Raw genomic sequence first — 20542 nt, forward strand, 5'->3', positions numbered from 1 at the left:
TTTTTAGTTGTAGCATGCATGCGGGATCTAGTTCCCTGACCAGGGATCGAACCCCAGCTCCCTGCATTCGGAGCGTGGAGTCTTACTCACTGGACCACCAGGGAAGTCCCTGTAGACTTTTTAATGATGGCCATTCTAACTGGTGCGAGGTGGTACCTCATTGCGGTTTTGATGATCAGATCTTGGTATGGATTTCTCGATGGATAGGAGAGGAAGGGTATGGAGGGAAGACCAGTAAGGAGGCCTTGGTATTTGTACAGGGAGCGGTTCTCAAACCGAGGTCCCCATACCAGGACCATCAGCATCACTAGGGCATTATTAAAAACTGAGTGAATCGCCAACTCTGGAGGGTGGGGCCTCCAAATCTGTATTGACTCCAGGGAATTCTCAGACCTTCCCATTTGAGAACCACCAGCCTAAGGTTCTCGACCCTAAAATCCCACACCCCTTTTACAACTAGTGTGTGGTGATTCCTTTACTCATTGGCAACAAATTCATAGATGATAAAGCCCACCTCCGCATGTAATGTGAAAAAACAAAATCTATAATGCCCTAACATAAAAGGAAAATTCATCATGATGAAACAACATCCATTTCATTATGTAAAATCTTGGGCACAACTCCCCTGGAGGACACAGGGAAGTCTCAGTAGTGTGTCTGGTTTTTTCTTTTTTTTTTTTAATTGAAGTATAGTCAATTTGCAATGTTGTGTTGAAGTGTGTCTGTTTTTAATGAATGTGTTCAGAGTTGAGAAGTAAGATAGTCACTAGTCAACTGAATATTGCCCATAATTTTGTCTTACACTTGACATTTTAAAATAAGTGCTAAATAAATATGGCGGTCTGTCTACAAGAGCACAGCTACAGATGCCTGCTTGTTGGGTCAACTGCTCCAATATTAGGAGTGGTGTTTCCCTCTATAAACTCTTTTTCCCAAATGGTGAACAACTCCGGACAAAGCTCTCAAACAAAACAAAGTATTTTCTTTCCTCTATTTAAACATAGTTGCATTTCTGAAAATTCTGTGAAAAATACTTTGTGTTGATATGTAAAATGGAATTAGGTTCTGGCTTCAGATAACTATGAACGGTGTTTTCACCCACACAGGTGTCTTGTGGGAATGAAGCAATTCTCCTTGGGCGGGGGCAGCGTCACTGTCCAGTGCATTGCACGACTTTTAGCGTTTTTAGCATTCCTGGCTCCTGCCCTCTGAACACCAGAGCCACCAATAGCTCTCCCTATCTGCAAGACATTAAAAAATATTCCCACAAGTTAAAAAACAAAACAAAACAACAACAACAAAAACAAAAACCCCACAACACTCAGTGGGGGCTATAGTAACCCCACTGAGAACCACCTTTGAGATGAATGATGCTGAGGGAATATGCAGGAGGTCCCAGCCCCTGGACCTGGGGGAAGCAGCTGGAGAGATCCAGGAGGCTGCTGGGTTGCTGGTTTGGCAGTGAGACGGATGGGGAGCAGGACTGGACCAGTAAATCTGCGGAGGCTTGTGCAACCTGCGTGGGGCAACAGAGGGGAGGGAGGGGATTTGAATGAAATTGAAGCTATTACTAAGTCAAGCCAGTACCACCTTTTTAGTATCTTACTCCATGTCCCTCTCTCCATCCCCATACTGGTCACCTCCTCCCAGGACGACAGCAGCGGCCCATCCCTGGTCTCCCTTCACCCCTCTGCCCCACAGTCCCTTCTCCAAGCGGCAGCCGGAGCTTTCTAGAGTGCACCCTGACTCCCTCCCCCTCCCTTCCCTAGGATCGGGCCTCTGATGGACAATCTCCTTCCAGTTTCCGGGCCTTTAGCTCCCCCCACCCCCCAGTCTCTCCTCCCTTCACCCGTTAATCCTGCTCATCCATCAGGCCTCTGAGCAAATGCCCCCTTTTCAGAGAAGCCCTTCCTGTCTTCCCAAGGAGCTGGCTGGGTTTCTGGACACATAGAAAGAATTCATATAAAAAGACTGGCAAAATAATTTTTTTAAAGTGCCTAGTAATTTGACTCACTTCTGTCTCATCCCTGAGGGCAGGCCTAATCTATGTTGCTCACGGTTGAATAGTCCGTGCCTGGCACTTAGTAGGTGCTCAATAAATATTTCATAAATTAATGAATGAATGAACGAATTAATTTCTGCAGACCGCTCCTCGGGGTTCAAGGCGCAGGGACCAGGAGCTCTTTATTTCCTGGTCTCTGCACCTCCCCGCCCTGAGCATTCCAGGTCTTGCGGACGCCGGGCCTCAGTTTTCCCTCCTGCGAAGGGGGCTGGCCTCCGAGGGATGGACTTGCTCGCCACCGGGCGCGCCCCCGCTTCTCAGGCTGGAGGGCCGGGCGCGCGGCAGACGTGACTGGCCAGCCGGGGCCTCCCGCCGCCGCTTGGGGGGATCCCGCGCCGCGCACGCGCGCCCCGCCCCGGCCGCTGCCCCTGCCCGCGCTCAGGCCCGGCGCGCGCCGGCGCGGGAGGAGGGGGGCGGGGGGTGGGGGCGGCGACAGACGCCGACAGGGAGGGGCGGGCCCGGCCCGGCTCGGCCCGGCTTGGCCCGGCCGCCCGTGAGCGGCTCCTGGAGCGCCCTGGGCCCGGCCCGGGCGGCGGCGGCGGCGGCGGCGGCGGCGGCGGCGTCTCTAGCCCGAGGTTTCGGCGGCGCCCGCGCGCCGCGCCGCAGCCATGGCCCTGGTGACCCTGCAGCGCTCGCCCACGCCCAGCGCCGCCTCCTCCTCCGCCAGCAACAGCGAGGTGAGCCCCGGGCCCGCGCCCCGGCCTGGCCGAGCAGCCGCCGCGCCAGGCCTGGGCCGCGAGTGCGGGGCGCCCGGGGCTGCGCCAGGGCAGCTTCAAGGGGTCCTCGGCCTGCGGGGCCCCAGCGGGACGACCCAGCCTTGGCAGCCAGACTGGGGTGACTGTGCAGGAGGCTGTGAGCGGGTGTGACCCTCGTCTGGGGGTGACTGTGTGTGTGACCCCCATCGAGAGGTGACTGTGACACTGACCCCCATCGGGGGTGACTTTGTGTGTGTGTGAGACCCCCATCTGCGGGTGACTGTGAATTTGAGCCCCGTCTGGGGGGTGACCGTGAGTGTGTGACAGTGTCCCTCGTCCGGGGTGACTGTGCGGGATACTGGACGTGGGACCGGGACTCCTGATTGGGTAACTGCCTGAGATGCCGGTTGTAAGATTCAGGACCCTGTGGCTTGTCTCGGCCCTTTCCCTGTGTGCCCGGCTGAATGTATGCATGTGTATGCCAGCCTGTGTGTGCCTCTCCCTGTGCGTGAATCTGGCCTGTCCCCTGGGAACCGTGCCTGTGTGATGCTGGGGGAGAGGCTGCCGGGTGACCCTGTGAATTGTGAGATTGTTTCTCCCGACTGCACGCCCCTGGAGTTCCGACTCTGGGTGTGAGTGGCCGTGCCTCTCGGGGGCCGGCGTCACCGTGTGACAGTGGCTGAGTGAGCTCAGGGTGCTGGGTGACTGTGTGTCGTATGTCTTTGTGTGCAGCTGAGTCTGGGTTTTTCTTGCTATGGTATCTTTCGGGGCTGCATGTTTATGTGCATCTGGCTGTGTGGCTGCGGCCGATTCTGGGGTTGCTGGGATTGCACCGGTGCTTTCTGGGGCTGAAAGTGCATCTTTGCGCTGTGCGGGTTTCTGTGGGTCTGCGTGTGACCCCAGCCTGTCCTGGACTGGCTCCTTCTTGCTCTGGGGTTACTGGGGAATTGGTCTTCTGAGTGCACAGTTGGGCTGGACCTTGCCAGTCTGGGCCTCGGGCCTCTGAGCAGGAGAACCAGTTGGGTCTAAACTCACATCTGTGGCCGGACCGAGTGATGACCTGCAGACACAGCAGGCTGGAGGAGGAGGCAGGGAGCTGCTTAGGGAAGGGAGAGGAGGCTGGAGGAGGGGCTCTGCAGGCCCAGGAAGTGGCCCCGCCAGCATCTGAGCAATTCAGGCCCCTTCTCCCTGGGGGGAAGTTGACTGATAACATGGAAAGGTTTGTGTGTGTCTGTGAGAGAAGAGGACCTGTTTGGGGTTTAACAGCCCTGCCTGTCCCACCAGCTCCTGGTGGGGCAGCTCTTCAGCCTGTTTTGCTGGGACTTGCACTCTCAGAGTGGCTGCAGGGTTGAACCTCACAGCCCCCTTCTCTCGAGGAGAAGCCATTAATGAGTTATCTTGTCTACAGACAGAAGATTCTAACAGTTCCTGCTCTGCACGGTGGCCAGTAGCCTGCAGCTGAGGAGTCCGCAGTAGCTTCTGGCCCCCCCACAGAGACATCTGTTCCCCTACATCATTTCTACTACTGCTGTCTTGCAGTTTACAAAGTACTTCTCTGCACTTAATCTCATGGTCCCTTCGCAAAAACAACGAGTGAAGATTTCAGCTCCAGGAAGAGGTTAGACAGAGAGCCTCTCAGCCTAGGTCTCCGATTCTAAACCCCACATTCCCTGCGTTACTTTGCACCTGATCTATTTCTGCTTTAGACACATTTAAAACTTTTTATTTTATTATTTCATTTTTTAGCTGAGATAGAATTCACATACCATAAATCCACCATTGTAAAGTGTACAATTCAGTGGTTTTTAGTATATGCACAAGGTTGTACAAGCATCGCCACGAATTCCAGATCATTTTCATCACCCCCAAAAGAAACCTCACACCCCTTAGCCATCACCCACAGCCTCCCTCCCACCACCCCTGCCCTGCTGTCACCAACTCTAGGCAACCACTAATGTACTTTCTGTCTCTATGGATTTGCTTATTCTGGGCATTTCATATAAGTGGAATCATACACTATGTGGCCTTTTGTGTCAGGCTTATTTCACTCACCATCATGTTTTCAAGGCTCATCCATGTTGCAGCACGTGTCAGGACCTCATTCCTTTTTATGGCCAAGTAATATTCTATGGTATGGATGTACATTTTGTTGGACATTGGGGTTGTTTCCACTAGGCACATTTTAAATGATTATAGAAAGCCTTATTTTCACCAAATGCCAGTGACCTCCAAAATAAGAATAAAACTCAACCAGCTTTTATTCAACTTGAGTAAATCAGCGGCATTAGTTGCCCAGGGAGCCAGCAGAGGCTGGGATGTTCCCTGGAAGGTGAGGCTTTCTTCCAGGTGGGGCGAGGTACGAAGATGCAAGAAGGAACAGAGAGGGCAGGCGTGTGTGCACAGGATCAGGAGACGTGGGCCAGGCCGGCTCTGCCTCTGGTCCATCCTTCCTCAGGTTACTTCCCTTCTCTGGGCCTCAGCTCATCTGAAAGGGCTGGCTTCCCTCTAATGTGTGTTCTTTGGCCTATGTAGCTTTCTTCTCTGGAATAACTGACCTTGCGTTGCCTTTCATCCTGAGAATCTCAGAGAGTGAGCGAGAATTAAATGATTTTGAAGTCTGTATCCCCCCCCTCCCGCCCCCCCCATCATTTCCTTACTCCTCAAAATGTGCATCCTTCGTTGAATCAGAGACACTCAGGGCATTTCTTTCCTTCCCCAGCCCGTGGTCCTGCTGCACGGTGTGGGAACTAAGGGAGGTCACAGCCCGACCTGCCAAGCAGTGCTTCCCTCTTTATAAGTTTTGTTCCTTTCCCCCCAATCTTTAATTATCTCATTTATGTCATTTTACTGTTAATCTTGTCTCATTCTTTTGTGAGAACAGGCAGAGAGCCCACGAAGAGGTAAAGCAGCAGCTCTCAGGAACGGGTTGTAACGTTGTGATTTTTGACAAACGTTCAAGGTGACTCATTTTCATGGGCAGATCTCCAGTCCCTTTGAGGTGGCGGGGTTGGATCAGGGTTGCTCAGCCTCGGCATTGCCGACGTTGGGGTGAGCCGTCTGTGGCAGGGGCCCGTCCTGTGTGTTGGAGGAAGTGTCGCGGCGCTCTGACCTCTACCCACTAGATGCCAGTAGCGTCCTCCCAAGAAAGGCTCCAGCCTTGCCTGGCGTCCCCTGCTGAGATCAGTTGCCCCCGGTTGAGAACCACTGGGTTAGACCCAGCAGTCTCTGCTAAGTTTGTTCCTGCGGTTGTGTGAGTTGTTTTGTGTATGTTTCACTTCGGGACCGAAGTCGGTGGCCCTGTGGTCAGCAGAGCTGTCCCCGATGTTTCCACTTCTCCTTCATTGTCGGGTGGGGAGCGTGGGAACTAGCTGATGGTCTCTGCCTCTGCCCAGTGCGTTACATACATGATCTTATGACGGCGTAGGGGTTCCAGGACCCTCTGCTGGACTCATTCCTTGGTGAAATTGCCACCTGTGGTGTGTGTCCCTTGCTGCCCAGACCTCTCTCTACATGATCCCCGTAACCCTTTTCCCGCCACCGCTGGCTTCGGTCTGGTTTCTGTCCTCAGTCGGCCTTGCATCTCTTCCAGCCGTCACTGCTTTCCAGGTTTCCCTCTTTCCCATTCAATGGGCTCCTCTGTGTAACATACAAAACATGCCAAGTCCCAGCGGTGCAGAGTTGTTGGGATGTGTGTTTTCTTCTCATTTGAGTTTTCTCCTTGAAAGAAAAAAAAAAGAAAAATTGCAGTCAGGGCTTAAATCGTGGTTACTTTTGGAGCCTCTAACCCTCTTGGCCTTGTAACATTTAGGAAATATTAAATGTCTCTTTCTCTCATGTCTATAAATAAACCAATAGCCTAGAAAGTTTTATATTAAACTTTAAGCCTTTTAGAGAACCACCAAGAGCTTCGGGACCCACAGGCAGCCTGATCCTGGCCACCTTCCATTAAGAAAGACTTGCCTGGAATGGTGGTGGTGGTGGTGGTGGTGGTGGTTTTATTTATTTATTTTTTAACTTGTGTGTTGTGGCTTAAAATGGTGTTGATCACTCAGCTGTTGCCTAGCTTGAAGGGAGGAAACAGCCTCTTAAAGACATTGCCCCCTCCCCTTAAAACAGAAAAACAGGATATGCTCCAAAGCAGCCCTGGAAAATGGAGAGCTCAGGGCTGAACAAGCGTGTGGAGAGCAGTGCCGGCCGGGAGCGCTCTGTTAGGAGGCATTGGTCTGCGATGCCTTGGGGAGGCATGTGGGGAGACATCAGGAAACCTGAAAATTCCTCCACGGAAATTACTCAGGGGAGCAGCAGAGCAGGATTGGTAAGGAGAGGGTGCGGCTCTTTGGAAGGAACCAGGTTTCCTGGACATCTGTATCTGTTGCAGACACCAGAGCAGAAAATGTGAGCCTTGTGTCTGAGGCTTGTCGATAGTGGCATCTGGGCTGTGACATTCTCTTTCTTTCTCTGCAGTTGGAGGCTGGCAGCGATGAAGATCGCAAGTTAAACCACAGGTAAGCAGACTTAGTGTTTTCGTCCTGAAGTCTTTCTTCCAAGCAGGTAAGAAATACTCTTGTGCCTTTCCAAAAGGGAGGACCCTCGAGAAAGACTACACCAGCTTTTTAGTAGTGCTTTAAAAAACGATCCAGAACACATAGACAGGAGGAGAGCTTTACAAGTGATCCAGACGTTTAACTATAAACAGCTTTAATAACATTATGTAACATTTAGAGAAGAAAAAAAATAATTGCCAGCATTCCACCCCCCTGGCTTTACCGTGATGATGAGTATCTTTATAAACTTCCTTCCAGATTTTACTTCTGCTTTAAAGAAAATAATCATTTTAATATGTTCTCACTTTTTCATCCTGCTTTTGGGAAGGTATTCCTTTTGAGGTAAGCACATTGCTGATTTGAAACAGACATTCAACTCCTCAGTTTATTAATTCAAGGTGTTTTGTGTGTGTGTGTGTGTGTGTGTGTGTGTGTGTGTGTGTGTGTGTGTGTGTGCCAGTGAGAAATCTTTACGTATACTCATTTGAGAAGTTTCTCAAGCTTGTAGTCCTCAGTTGCTATATTCACAAGTAGACGCCAAAAGCACGTTTGTTTTTCTTTGCCAGAAATTGGGTGTTTTGTTGGTTTACAGAAGATTTAGCACTTCATTATATAATGTATTCTTCTGCACCAAAGAGCTAGTCTTAAACTCTGGCTCTCTGAGTGTAAAAAAGTGAACAGCTAGATTAAAAAAAAAGAATTAAACAGAATTTAAAGGATATTGTTTTTCTTTTTTTAATGTCTGTTTCATCTTGGGAGGAGGAGGAAAATTAATTGGAAAAGGAAATACGTGTTCAGAAACTGGGGTCAGCCGTTCATTACTGATAGCAGGCTATCCTCCTGGTTCAACTCACACGCGGAAGTGGTAGAACTCTGCCTCACCTGTCTTTGAAGTTTTCTGTGTGTTTGAGGGAAGGGAGGCACCATTTTTTCTGAAGCTCATGTGTGTAGAGAAATAGTTGTCTTATTACAATTGTGGGTCCTCGTTTTCACGTTATGCTGGAGGGAGGAGCCCGGGCAGTGACACATTTGCTCTTCAGACCGGGGGTCTGGGTTGCTGGGAGTCTCAAAGGCTGGAGTCAGCTGGATTCCCAAGTGGTGGAGGCGGGGAGGGGAGGAGTGAAGTCTGCTCCGGAGACTCTGGGGGAGGGGGAGCGGGGCGGAGGGCCTGCTGACCGCCTCGCGGGGCACCATCCCCGCGCCCCCAGCTCCTCTCCAGCCCTTACATGGACTTGGACTCTTCTCCCCCTCAAGCCGATCCTTTTCTTCCAGGCCTCTTGCCCCAGAGATGGCATTTAAGCCTCTCACTTAGACGGCCTTTCGTTTTTCAGTTGCCCTTCCTGAACTGACAGCATAGTGTTTTGAATTGTTTCCATTAATAAAGAAGTTACAAGTAGCAGTGATAGGAAAATGTGTATGTGCTGCTGGCCCAATAAAAGGTCCCTTTCTCTGCACAGCTTGGAGCTGGAGAGGACCGTACAAAGGGAAGTGACGGCAGCTCTCTGCGTTGCCAAATCTAACCCTCACAACGACCCCAGGAGGTGGGGTATTCCCCCCAGGTCGCAGGTGAGGAATCCGAGGCCCAAGGTTGCCTTCGAAGCGGGGCCTCCGTTGCCCGCAACACCTGAGTTTGTCACAGGACACCACCTTCCCGGGGACCAGTTTCGTGGTTCAGTTGAGCAGCTGTGTTGCACGTACAGGCGTGGGAACTTGCTGCGCTCGCCCAGGTGGGTAGAGGCCGCAGCAGGGCTGGAACCCAAGAGCCCCGCTGACTTGTGATGGTGCCTCCTAGGAAGTCAGATCGCCCCGGTGACCCCCGTGAGTCCCTCTGCGCTGCTCTCAGTGGGTCCCCAGTGCCATCGTGAGCTCTGGGAGACCTGGGCTGGGGGGGGGGGCCTGGTCTCTGAGCCCATCCTCACAGGCTCCCCTTTCCTCCCCTCTTCATTCACCTTGACGTCCACGCCCCGTTTTAGGCAGTGGACACCGTCCTGGTTTCTAACCCTCCGAACCAAACAAGAGAAGTCCTGCTGTCCCAGTGTAAGCTTTGACTGAAACTCATTGGCATCTGCGTGTGGATTTGCATTTTCAGGCCTGTGCTCCCTAAGCTTCTCCTAGAGAAAAAAAATGTGTGGAATGGTCCCTCATTCGTTGCTCGTCTTGGGGAGGAGAGCTGGGGAGAGGAGATTTCTCTTTGCTTCACATTCATCCTGAAGTTAATCTGACCTGATTTGGTTTCTGAAGGGTGCTGGGGAGGGAGAGAAACTGGGGCCCGCAGGATATTCCTCTCTCCTTGCCCCTCTGTCTACCCTTAATTGACAGTTTCATCTTTCGGGTCCTCCAAGAAGTGATCTTAGACCCACGTGTAGCCAGTAAATTGCTGAATCCGTGGATTGGATCTTCTGTCTCACCTGCCCTCTTCCTCCCCCGTCCCCCCCGGTGGCACCATCAGTCAGGTCCTTGTACCTCCCCTGATGCACTGAGGGGCCACCCATCAACCCATCCCTCTGCGTCAGTTTACCATCCCCACTGTCAGAGGGACGCCAGTCTGGAAGCGCCCCTGCTTCTTCCTGCTGGTCCCCACGCTCTTTTCCTCCTTCACCCTCGTCACTGGCCTTTCGTCAAATGAATGTGCCGTTTTTCAGTCCTACCCCTGCTCCCTGACCAGGCTCTTTCTCTAAGACAGTTCCCTTTCCAGTTGGCCACAGTCCTCATGGCCAGCTCAGCGTGCTCCCATCCCAAACCTCTGTGGCTTCCCTCTCCTCGGCAGGTGGCCTTTGGTTTCTCTCTGTGCTGGGTACCATATCTGCCTTCCCTGGCAGGTACCTGTGTGTTTGTCTCGTCCCTAACTGTTGGTGCCATCTTAGTGACAGGGTCTTAGTTCTCTGCCTGCACATAACACTTCAGTGGTTTAAACATATTAACTTTGTTTTGATTCTGCAGCAAATTGCATTCATGTGTGAGAAAGATGTGTCGAGGAAAGATGTGGACTTTGAAGTCAGGCAGATCTAGGCTCGGAGTCTGGCTTCTGCACTAGTAGAGGTGCCAGCATGCATCTGGGAGTTACTGTGCCTCTGTGGGTCTCCGTTCTTCCATCTGTAAAATGGATACAGCTACGACCTTTCAGGGTTGGCGAATAGTTTGTGTGGGGCTCCTTGCACAGAGCCAGGTCCACGATGGGCGTGGAGGACAGTGGCTACGTTTGGTCTTCAGAGGATGGTGTTCCTATCAGCGTTAGGTTCACGGCCCAGAAGTAGAGGCCCTGACCCCCAGCAGGTGCCGCGTCCACTGTGTGGGGCTGAGAGGGCCACCCCCGTGGATGCCCTGTGACTTGGACCAGCCTGCATCCTTTACCCAGTGACATCCCTGTAAGGTGTAAATAGGAACGCACCTTTTGCAGAATCTTTATTGTCATCCGGATGGTTGCTCTGAAGGCCTTCTGGCGGACATCTCGAGAACTGCTCAGCGCCCGCCCAGAGGGAAGCTGAGTGACACAGAGCCGTAGACCCAGCTCTCGCTCCCTCTCCCCTGCTCTCTGTGTGTGCAGATGGCTGCCGGCCTCCAGCGATCCCCTTTGGGAAGCTGCGCTGTTCAGACTGTGGGAATTGGTGAGCTTATGGCCTGCTGGCAGCAGCTCCTGGCTCCTTCACCGTCCTGGGAGTCGCCTCAGTCTGGCATGAGGCGTAAGTGGTTGTGTGCCAGGCAGGGCCCTGGGGAGGGAATATGGTTGTGTTGTTTCCAGAGTGTGGATCAGGAGTGAATGTTTTGCTGTTTTGTTTTTTGGGGGGATTTTTTCATCCAGTATTTCAAGTCAAGCACGTGAAAATGATCATTAGAGTTCTTTTAGTTTCTTTTCTTACTTGCCCAAGCAAACGTTTGGGCCAAAGCAGCAGGACTTTGTCTTCTCTGTTTTATCTGGTTTCAGTGGTAAACTGTGAACTCCCTCACACCTCTGCCTTTCCCTCTACCCTCTCCTCTTTCTGGTCTTGACCTGGAAATCCCCAGAGGACCCCGCTCTCCATATAAGCTTTTCTCCCTCCCCGACAGCGTCAGGATGGGGTGGTGGTTGGTGTGTCCTTGCTCTGCAGATCACACTTCCCAATCTTTATTCACAACCTCTTCTTCGAGGCCTGTCCACCCTTTGAGGTTTCTCTCTGCCTTTCTTGACGGTTTCTTAGCCGTCAAGACTTGACTGTGACTGTTGAGAGTCTGTCCATTTAAGTCCTGCCAAGAGGTGTTGAGCATTTGCGGCATCCGGGCTCTGTGCGGCAGCCCGCTGTGTCAGCTATCTACTGCTGTGTAACAAGCTACTCCAAACTCAGTGGTCCAAAACGATACACGGTTATTCCCTCACAGCTCCTGTGGGCCAGGAACCCGGACATGGTTGAGCTGCGTCCCCTGCTGGGGGTCTCACGTGGCTGCAGTCAAGGTGTTGGCCAGGGCCGGGATCTCATCTGTGGCTTGGGTCCTCTTCCAGGCTCACACTGGTTCTTGGAAGAATGCGTTCTCTTGTAGCTGTAGATGCCACGGCTGGTGGCTTGCTGCTTCAAGGCCGACAGGAGAATCTGATGCCATCAGGGAATGCCATCAGGAGAGGGACCATCCCATCACCTTTGCCATAGGGTATAACCTAGTGAAGGGAGCAGCTCTCCCATCCTGTTCCCTGGTCCCAGCACACTCAGCATAGGGGGCTCATCCAGGGTGCCTGCACCAAGGCCTGGGGTCCTGGGCAACCTCAGAATCTGCCCACCAGTCTCAGTCTGTGGGAGTTCTTGAGATGCCCCAGTCTAATGTAGAGAAAACAAGACATGTAACCGAGTAGGTTTCTGTTCAGTGTTACAGATGTGGCAGGGTGTAAAGGCATCACTTATATAAAGGCATCACTGGCTGGTGGGAAGAGGCCAGGAGCCCCAGGGAGCCGGCAGGAGTCGACCACATGCCAGAGACTGTCATGTTCTCCACTCAGCACCCGTACGCTCCTTCACACCTGGAGGCTTGGCATCTCTTGTGTTTGCCCCATGTTGCATATTGGCCTCTGCAATAACACCTCCAATGACCCTTAGACATTTTTTCCATGAGCTTTGGCCTTGGGGAGGGAGAGGCCTGGGTTTGGCTTCCACCTCTGTCATCTGTCACCTCACCTGGCTGTCATATGACCTGGGCAGGCCTCATTTTCCAATGGGCAAAATAACCTGCGGCATCATAGACTTTCGACAAACGCCCCGCCTCTGCCTCCTCAGGTCGCTTCCTGTGGTCACTTCTGACTCTTTCTTTTTTTCCCCACAGGCACTTATCTCTCCTTAGTATTTCCTTGAGACTTGGGGCTTGTTGTGTAGTACTTACCGAAGTACATAAATGTTCTCTGCTGGGAGGATCAGCTGTAGAATTTGTGGAGCCCAGTGAAAAATGAAAATTGTGGATCCACTTTTTAAAAAGTGATGAAGAATTTCAGGGTGGCAACAGCAGAGCATTAACCAAGCTCGGAGCCCTTCTGAGCACGAGGCCTTGAGCCACTGCCCAGGGCGCCTGCCCACTTGACCATGAGCCCACCCTAAGGACAGAGCCTTCCCAGCCTCTCCCGTCACCTCTCCCGGTGCCTGGTGTGCACTGGATGGCCATCGAGGTCTTGTAAATTGAATTTTCCAAGTTCTGTTGTTTCATGGTGAGGAACTCAGAGTGGTCTTGGACGACACACAGGAAGCAAAGGACAGAGAAATTTTTCCTGCGATTTCCCCCTGCAGTTTGGCAATACAGGTGCTGTTAGCTCAGTCTCAGCACCCCCGTCCTGATCTGCTTACAAGCCATTCATTCACCAAATCTTTATTGAGCACTTACTGTGTGCCAAGCACTGTCCTAGGAACTGAGACTATAGCAGTGAACAAAGCACAGAAATCCCTGCCCTTGTGGCTGACATTCTGTTGGGGGAGACAAGACAGTAGGTAAGATGAACAGGTACATTAAGTGTGTTAGCAGGTGCTGAGGGGGAAAAGTGAACCAGGGACGGAGGCTGTGGAAGTGAGCCCTTCAAACGTGCTCTGCTCTGTGAGTTGCCTCATGGGCGTTGTTTTATTTAGTCTGTGTAAGGAAAGCACCACTTCTGTTCCCATTCTCTGGATGAGAAGACAAAGCCTCAGGGAGGTAGCTGGCCTAGTAGGAAGTGATGGAGCCAGGACCCTCATGCTCCGAGTCTCTTTGACTCCAAAGCCTGTGCTCTGAGCCCCAAAATTCGAGAGCCATCTCCGCAAGCCCGCCTCCCGTGGCTTTGCCATCCTCCCTTCTGGCCGGAACCCCAGGGGCCCCACCGTGAGCGGTGTGCCCTGTCCTGTGAGCTCCCTGACCTTGACCTAGAGTGAGACTTGTACTCGATGCCCCTTCCCATGCAGTCGCCTGGACGGGCAGCAGGGAGGGTGAGGGGTGCTCCTCGTGGCTCCCGTTCAGCGGGGGCCTGTAGGTGCAGGCACTGGGCTGGGAACTTGATGCAGCTTGTCTCGTTTCTGCCACCCCCACGAGGTGCCTGCCCCATTGTAGGAAACTGCAGTTCCCAGGGGCCGGAGCCAGGGTTTAGATGCAGGTCGCTGTGACTCAGAAACCTGTGTCCCTTCCTTGCCGCTCCTGTCCCCACAGGGCACCTGCAGGTTTGTGTTCAGCTCATCCCTTCCTGTCCCCACCCGCGTGGCTTTAGAGGCAGCTACCTCCCGTTGACTCCCAGCCTGAAACACTGTGGTGCACACACGTGTAACGTTCTGGGGTCGTTGTACCATTCTGCTCTTCCTGTCGGTTTAACTCCGGTATTCTTCCTGGCAGTTTGTTGGAACGTTTGATTTTAAAATCAGAATTCGCCTTCAGTATGTGTTAAATACTTTTTGTTGTCGTTAGAAAACTCATCCTAGAATGGGGACACGTGAGAACAGAGGTGAAGAGTTAATTTGATTCTGTTGGAACATAATTAAAGTTATTAAGGTTAACTTAAAATGAATTTTGCTCAGAGTCTAGTAGGTTTCATTAAACTTTTGAAATACCAGTGCTTAGACTTCAAAAGAATGCCTGGAAGCCCTGGTCTCATTCTTCCTGTGTACTTAGCACACCGGGGGAGCGTGTTTGCACACCAGGGGTGCCTGTGTGCACACCAAGAACGCTTGTTCATGCGAGCTCTTTCTTCCTGGGTGATCGTGGTACCCGATCACCCTCGTGGTAAATGGAGCAAAGCTGTGAGAGGGAGTCAGAAAACCTAGGTTCTGTCCTACAATGTGTCATCTGCTGTGCAACCTTAGGCCAGTCACTAAAGGTCTCTGGGCCCCCACTGCCTCCTTTGTAAAGTGAAGAGATGAGATTAGATTGTGGCTTCCAAATGCAAGAACGAGAGTCCTCACTCACACCCACCAGTCTAGTTCTGTGTTACCTTGTTACCACTTCTAACCATTCTCGGTAGCTTTCTAACAGGCCGTCCAGAGTTTCTCCTTTCTTCTCAGGCTGAGAGCGAGGTTAGCCCTGTGTGGGGCGTCTCGCCAAGTCACGCTGAGATGGAGAGAACTGGTGTGGCTGCTGAGAGGAGGTGGACGCTCTGCTCGGACCCACTTCCCCCTCAGTGAGCATCAAGCCAGGCGCGCTTCACCCCGGAGCAGGGCCACACGCACGGCGGCGGCCGTCTGAACAGAAGGGACTCCCGCCTTTAGAATTCATACTTGGCGTATGTCGTGCTGTGGTCAGATACCCTGGATCTGGGCAGTGTAGTGGGAAATTCCTATGACTAGGAGGACATCCACGGGAGTCTTTCTGTTTCAAGGAAGGCTGCAGGAAGAAAACAGGATTAATCAAAGAGGATTAATCAAAGTCAGGAGGAGCCATTTGCAGGGCATGCTGAGTGATGGGGCTGGGGGCTGGGGGCTGGGGGCAAGACCACGCGTCTGGCCCGCAAGGCTCCCACTCTGGGGTGTGGAAAGCCCTGGCGGTGGTTCCCACTCCCGCGGCAGAGGCAATGTGCTGATGAGGGTACCCCCCGGCCTTCCTGCCCCGCCGTGTGGGGAGAGGATCAGCAGTGCCCAGACCGCCGTGTAAATTACGGAATTGTGCCGTTGGCTGTGCCTGGACGGGGTGTGGCTGCTGGGTCGCGTCTGTACCCACCACCTGACCGCCTGTGACCTCGGGCCAGCCCCCTGCCCTCCCCGAAACAGGAAGGGTCCTCCTCGGTTCAGGGGGCTTCTATGAGGCTGAGAGGGTGTCTTGCACAGTGTGTAGTGTCTGGTCCTTGCCAGCCACAGGGCACCGTTATGTTCATAGATGGTGGGAAGCGAGAGTCCCTTCTGCCGCCTTCCTGACCGTGTTCCCCCCCCCAGACCAAAGACCAAAAGGTCAACTGAGTGGAACCCAAAGAAAAAAACAGCCAACACCTGACCTGTTTCCCTCCAAGTTACACTGAGCCCGGTACCAGGCGAAGCATGGTGTCTTGTCTGCCCTTTATTTATTTATTTATACAGATTAAAAAAAATTTTTTTTTTCCTTGAATGGCTACTTTTGAAGCTATTTTTAAAAAGACTTTGTTTCAGAGAAGGCCTCAGAGGCCCCGCCTTAGGAAACGTCTGGTGCCCTCCCTGCCGGGGGCCTCCCCGCGCTGGCAGAAGTGATTCCCACACGCTTGCCGAGAGTTCTCAAGGCACGAGTCCCCAGATCGGGACCCACAAGGGAGGGGACTGTTGGTGTGGTTCGGGGAGAGCCGGGCCCGCTGCCGCCTCTGGAAATTGCTTGTCCCTTCTTCCCAGATGTCCAGGCCCGCTGTTCCGTGTCTTGTCTGAAGCAGCTGGAAGTTGGGAGTGGCTGTTCGCTTCTGGGGTGGAGGCCGCTGAGCCATACGGCCAGGGGGCTTCCTCAGGAGCCCGGGCGCCCTGTGCAGGCCCCGCCACACGGAGTGGGAGGGAGATGTGTTGCTTACGAAGCAACCTGGTAATGGAGGCGGTTTTTATTTAGAGTTATATTTGCCTTATCAATCCAGCCAGTGTATTGGGTTGGCCAAAAAGTTCGTTCGGGTTTTCCATAGGATGTTATGGAAAAATCTGAACGAACTTTTTGGCCAACCCAGCGTGTTTGGTGCCTATATGTGTATTGGTTTCTGTGCTGAATGCTGGGGATTCCATGTTAAATAAAAAAAGATTCCTTACCCTCCAAAGGTAGCATGTGTTCTGTGTCTACCATAGCTTTGCCCAAAAGCGATTTGAAACAGCTTATAACATTCAGAGGGAACAGTATGATTTAAAATTGGAAAAGTGGAACGTGGTGAACATAGGGGAAAATAAAGCAAAGTGAGGAGAAGGTTTGTATGTGGAATTCAAGGCATAATGTTGATATAGTTACCAGAGTTTGGCTACACATCTGACTTTGAGCTTCCTGGGAGTCAAAGCAAAGAGAGAAACAAAATCAGTTGCTTGACTCATGGTGTCCTTAAAATACCGCCAGGTCAGTTTCTCTGAAGAACTGTTCCTGGTGGATACCTGCGATGGGTATTCGTGAGGAAACCCAGTGAGATGGGCAGACAGGCAGGTTTTCTTAGGTTTGGCCCTGAGGTCCACAGGGAGAGCTGATGCCACGGGCCCATCCCACCAATTAACCTGGGTATTTGTGGTCTTGAGAGGTGAAGTCAGCTGCAGTGTTTGGTGCCAAATCTGCTGGCCACCCCAGCCGTTGAAAACAGGATGCTGAGTCACATCCTGCGGGTCTGCAGCGTCCTGACTTCGCGTGCCCGTCACAATGGGAGGCTCGCCCGGGCAGGTTGGCCCCCCACTTTTCCGAAAGTGTGGTCTCAGAGCAGGAAAACGCTAAAATTAGGTCTTACGTGGGCCAGGGCCGTGTGTGTGCGAGGCTCTCGAAATCTGGACAGCCGTAGACCGAGAGGAACCCAGAGAAGGGAGCTTCCCATCATCCTCCACTGCCTTAGGCATGAAGCGAGGCTGCTGCTGTTATGGAAACACAGAGGGGAAATGGTCCTGAGGCAGGGAGAGATCTCAGGTGCTGCGGGTCGGAGCATCCAAGAGGGAAGCAGAGAGCCAGGACGTCTGCCAGTGATGATGACCAGTGAGAGGGTCTTAAGTTTTTAATCACTGGCAAATAGAGAAGAATTAAAAGGAGTGTTTTTGCCAAAATCCAGTTAAGTGGAATTTTTAAAAAAATTTTTTTAAAAGTAATTTTAAAAATTCAGAAACAAAAACTTACATAAAAGTTGCAAATATAGTACAAATAACATTTTTCTAATCCTCAGACCCCATTCAGGGTCCACCATTGGTCCCAACAGTGTCCTCTGTTGCAGAGGATCCAGGTCAGGATCGCCTGCTGCATGTTGTGGTCCTGTCTCCTGACTCTCCTTCAGTCTGGGACATTCCTTAGTCTTTCTTTGACTCTCGTGACCCGGACACTTTTGAAGGGAGATGCCCGTCAGTTTGTAGAATGCCCCTCAGTTTGGGTTTGACTGATGTTCCCTCAAAATTAGATTCGGGTCGCGCAACGCCATGTGTCTCATCACCGGTGATGTTCACCGTGGTCATCAAGGGGCTTTGCCTGGCTTCTTTACTGCACAGGTATTCTTTTCCCCCTTTATCAAGAAGTGTTTCTTGGGGGGGAATACTTTGAAATTAGGTCAGTACCCGATGCCCCCTCAACTTTTCCATTTATTTATATCTGTGTGGACTCCTGTTTGTCTGTTTCATGCATCGGCTCATAGTCTGTTAATTGTATTCTTGACTTCAAGGTTCAAATTGTCCCCGATTTAGCCTGTGGGGTCTCATTCAAGCTGGCTTCCCTGTCCCTTGACGTATCCACATCTTCCTTTAAGCACTGCTTTATTTTCTGACACCAGATGGCAGACCTCATCTTGTACTTTCCATCCCCCATCTCTGGAATCCCTCATTTCTCCAAGGAGCCCTACCTAGTTCCTCTTAGTAGAGAATGGAATTTCAAAACCAAGGCAGGTGGTGATTATTTTGTGAATCACTATCTTGGGCACCTGGAACTAACAGTGGTGTAGGTCAATTATACTTCAACAAAAAAAATTTTTAATAAAGAATTTATGAAGCATTTTAACCCCTGTGAATAATAATTGGAAGGGATAATTGACGGATGAGATTAGAAGCTGGGGCTGGACCTAGAAATCTGACAGTGGAATGCAGAACATGGAAAGCGGTAGATACAGGTTGTCACGTTCCATTTATTTGGGTTTTAGTTGATCTGTGGGCATATCTGAGAACTAAATGTCCACTAAGTTAAAAAAGCAGAAAATATTACATTCTTTTTTTCATGTACTCTATATAAAGATTCCTTGAAACTCTTTCTACTCTTTAAAAACAAACAATATTAATTAAGGACTTTTCTTTTGAAGAAATAGAATTATACCAAATTAATCGGGAAAACAAAAACAAAGAAGCTGAGGTAAGTGTAGTTATTATTACTGTTGGGGGCATTGCTCTCCACAGGCCCTTTCAGTGGGCAGAATTAGGGAATATGTGGAGGTACGTGCACACACAAACACACACGTGCACACACACGTTTGCATCTGTATTTTTTTCTCTATTTAAATATATTGAAAACCATGAATTCAAGCTAATACCTTCAATTCTGATCCAACATCTCTGGGTTCATTCTAGTTTTTTCTCTCTCCATATTTGTAATCCCTTTTCTGATAGTGAGGAACCTGGCTCCCATTGTCCCTAAAGTGTTTACTTGTTTGATCAACCCCCCCTATCTGCAACCAACCTCCCATCTCTGCAGCCGCCTCTCCGCTGCTCACCACACCCTCTCCCTGACCCAGAGGCCTGCCTTGCTCTGCCCACCAGATGGTTTTCGGTCTGAATTGTTGGGGAAGAGAAGCAGACTTACTTTCTTGACTCTGTGTTTCCCCATGGGTGTCAATTCAGCAGAGGTTCGATGCTTACAGGTGAGACTCCTGGTGTCTTCTCCTGCCTTTTCCACTTTTTGGCCACGTGAATTTGGACAAGCGACTTGATGTCTCTGAGCCTCAGTTTCCCCGTATAAAATACTCGTAGGTGGATGCTGAGGATTAGGTTAATATTAGGTTAATATGTATGACATGCCCAGCACGACACACAGCAAAGATGTTTCCTATCGGTTTCACATTTACTGAGTGCACATCTGAGGGGCGTCCAGAGACGGAGAAGTCGTAGCCTTGGCTCTCAGGACTCCAGTGAGGCGGAGAACTTAGTTGTGTTGTTTGAAACACTTGGTTGCCAAGAGGACCTGACTGTAACTGCATTTATGCAGTGAGTCTTTTGTTTTTCCCAGAGGTTGTAATGCTTAGTTAGAGGTGTCTGATAATTGATTGAAGCTTGAGAACTATTTTCGCAGGTTACATGTTTTAGTTGAGTAATAGGGCATCTTTTTAATTTATTTTTTTATTGAAGTATAGTTGATGTATAATATAAGTTACAGGTTACAATATAGTGATTCACAATTTTTAAAGGTTATACTCCATTTATGGTTTTAAAAACTATTGGCTATATTCCCTGTGTCGTACTGTATATCCTTGTAGCTTATTGCATAACATAATAGTTTGTACCTCTTGATCCCCTACCCTAATATTGCCCCTCCCGCCTCCCGCCTCCCCACTGGTAGCCACTGGTTTGTCCTCTGTTATCTGTGAGTCTTATCTGTCCTGTTCATCCTGTGTGTGTTGAGCACCCACTGTTGCAGCTGCTCAGAGATGACCAAGGTGAGTTAGTCACAAAATGCTTTGAGGCTGGAGAAGGGTACAGCTCGGCCAGTTTACGAGTATTTACTTCTGAGTATCGACTCTATTATATGTCAGGCAGGGAGGGAGACTTAAAAAATTACGTGTGTCCTGGCCCTGGAGTCCCATCGTGAAGTTAAAATATACTGGTATGAAGATAACATCACCACCCGTTAGTAGGTAAATAGGTCCAGGAACATAGTCTGGGGCCTTGGGTTCCTATCCCTTTCTAAGTATATGACCTTGGATGAGTGACTTACCCTCTGAGCCTCGGTTTCTTCACCAGCACGGTGAGAGAAGGTGCTGTAAGATGTCGAAAGGGAAGAGCGTGGCTTGCAGCTAGGGTGGTGAGGGAGGGCTTCCTGGAGAAGGCGTGAACGTTGGAAGGTGGACGGGACGTGGGGAGGCAAACAGGAGAGAGGAGGCTGTGCTAGAGGCCCAGAGTAGGAGAGTTGATGAGGACGATGACATAGACGGGGATGGAGCAGAGAACGCGTGGAGTGTGGGAGGGATAGTGTGA

General features: G+C 51.1%; 1 protein-coding gene across 3 annotated transcripts in view; it reads left to right on the top strand.

The window, feature by feature from the left end:
• Nucleotides 1-2568: 2568 nt before the first annotated feature.
• Nucleotides 2569-20542, top strand: part of SSH1 (slingshot protein phosphatase 1) — a 59337-nt gene continuing 41363 nt past the window's right edge. For 2 of the 3 annotated variants that reach the window (XR_011076265.1, XM_068563210.1), the window contains exons 1-2: nucleotides 2569-2739; nucleotides 7222-7262. Coding sequence is in view for 2 of the 3 variants with exons in the window: in XM_068563210.1 (XP_068419311.1) it covers nucleotides 2671-2739; nucleotides 7222-7262 (110 nt within the window). In the remaining variant the exon portion in view is untranslated. Of the gene's footprint in view, nucleotides 2740-6891; nucleotides 7073-7221; nucleotides 7263-20542 lie in introns of those variants that run through there. The other variant, XM_068563211.1, reaches the window with a different exon arrangement.

Source organism: Eschrichtius robustus, chromosome 14 (genome assembly GCF_028021215.1).
Source record: "Eschrichtius robustus isolate mEscRob2 chromosome 14, mEscRob2.pri, whole genome shotgun sequence".
In the NCBI taxonomy this organism is placed as follows: Eukaryota; Metazoa; Chordata; class Mammalia; order Artiodactyla; family Eschrichtiidae; genus Eschrichtius; species Eschrichtius robustus.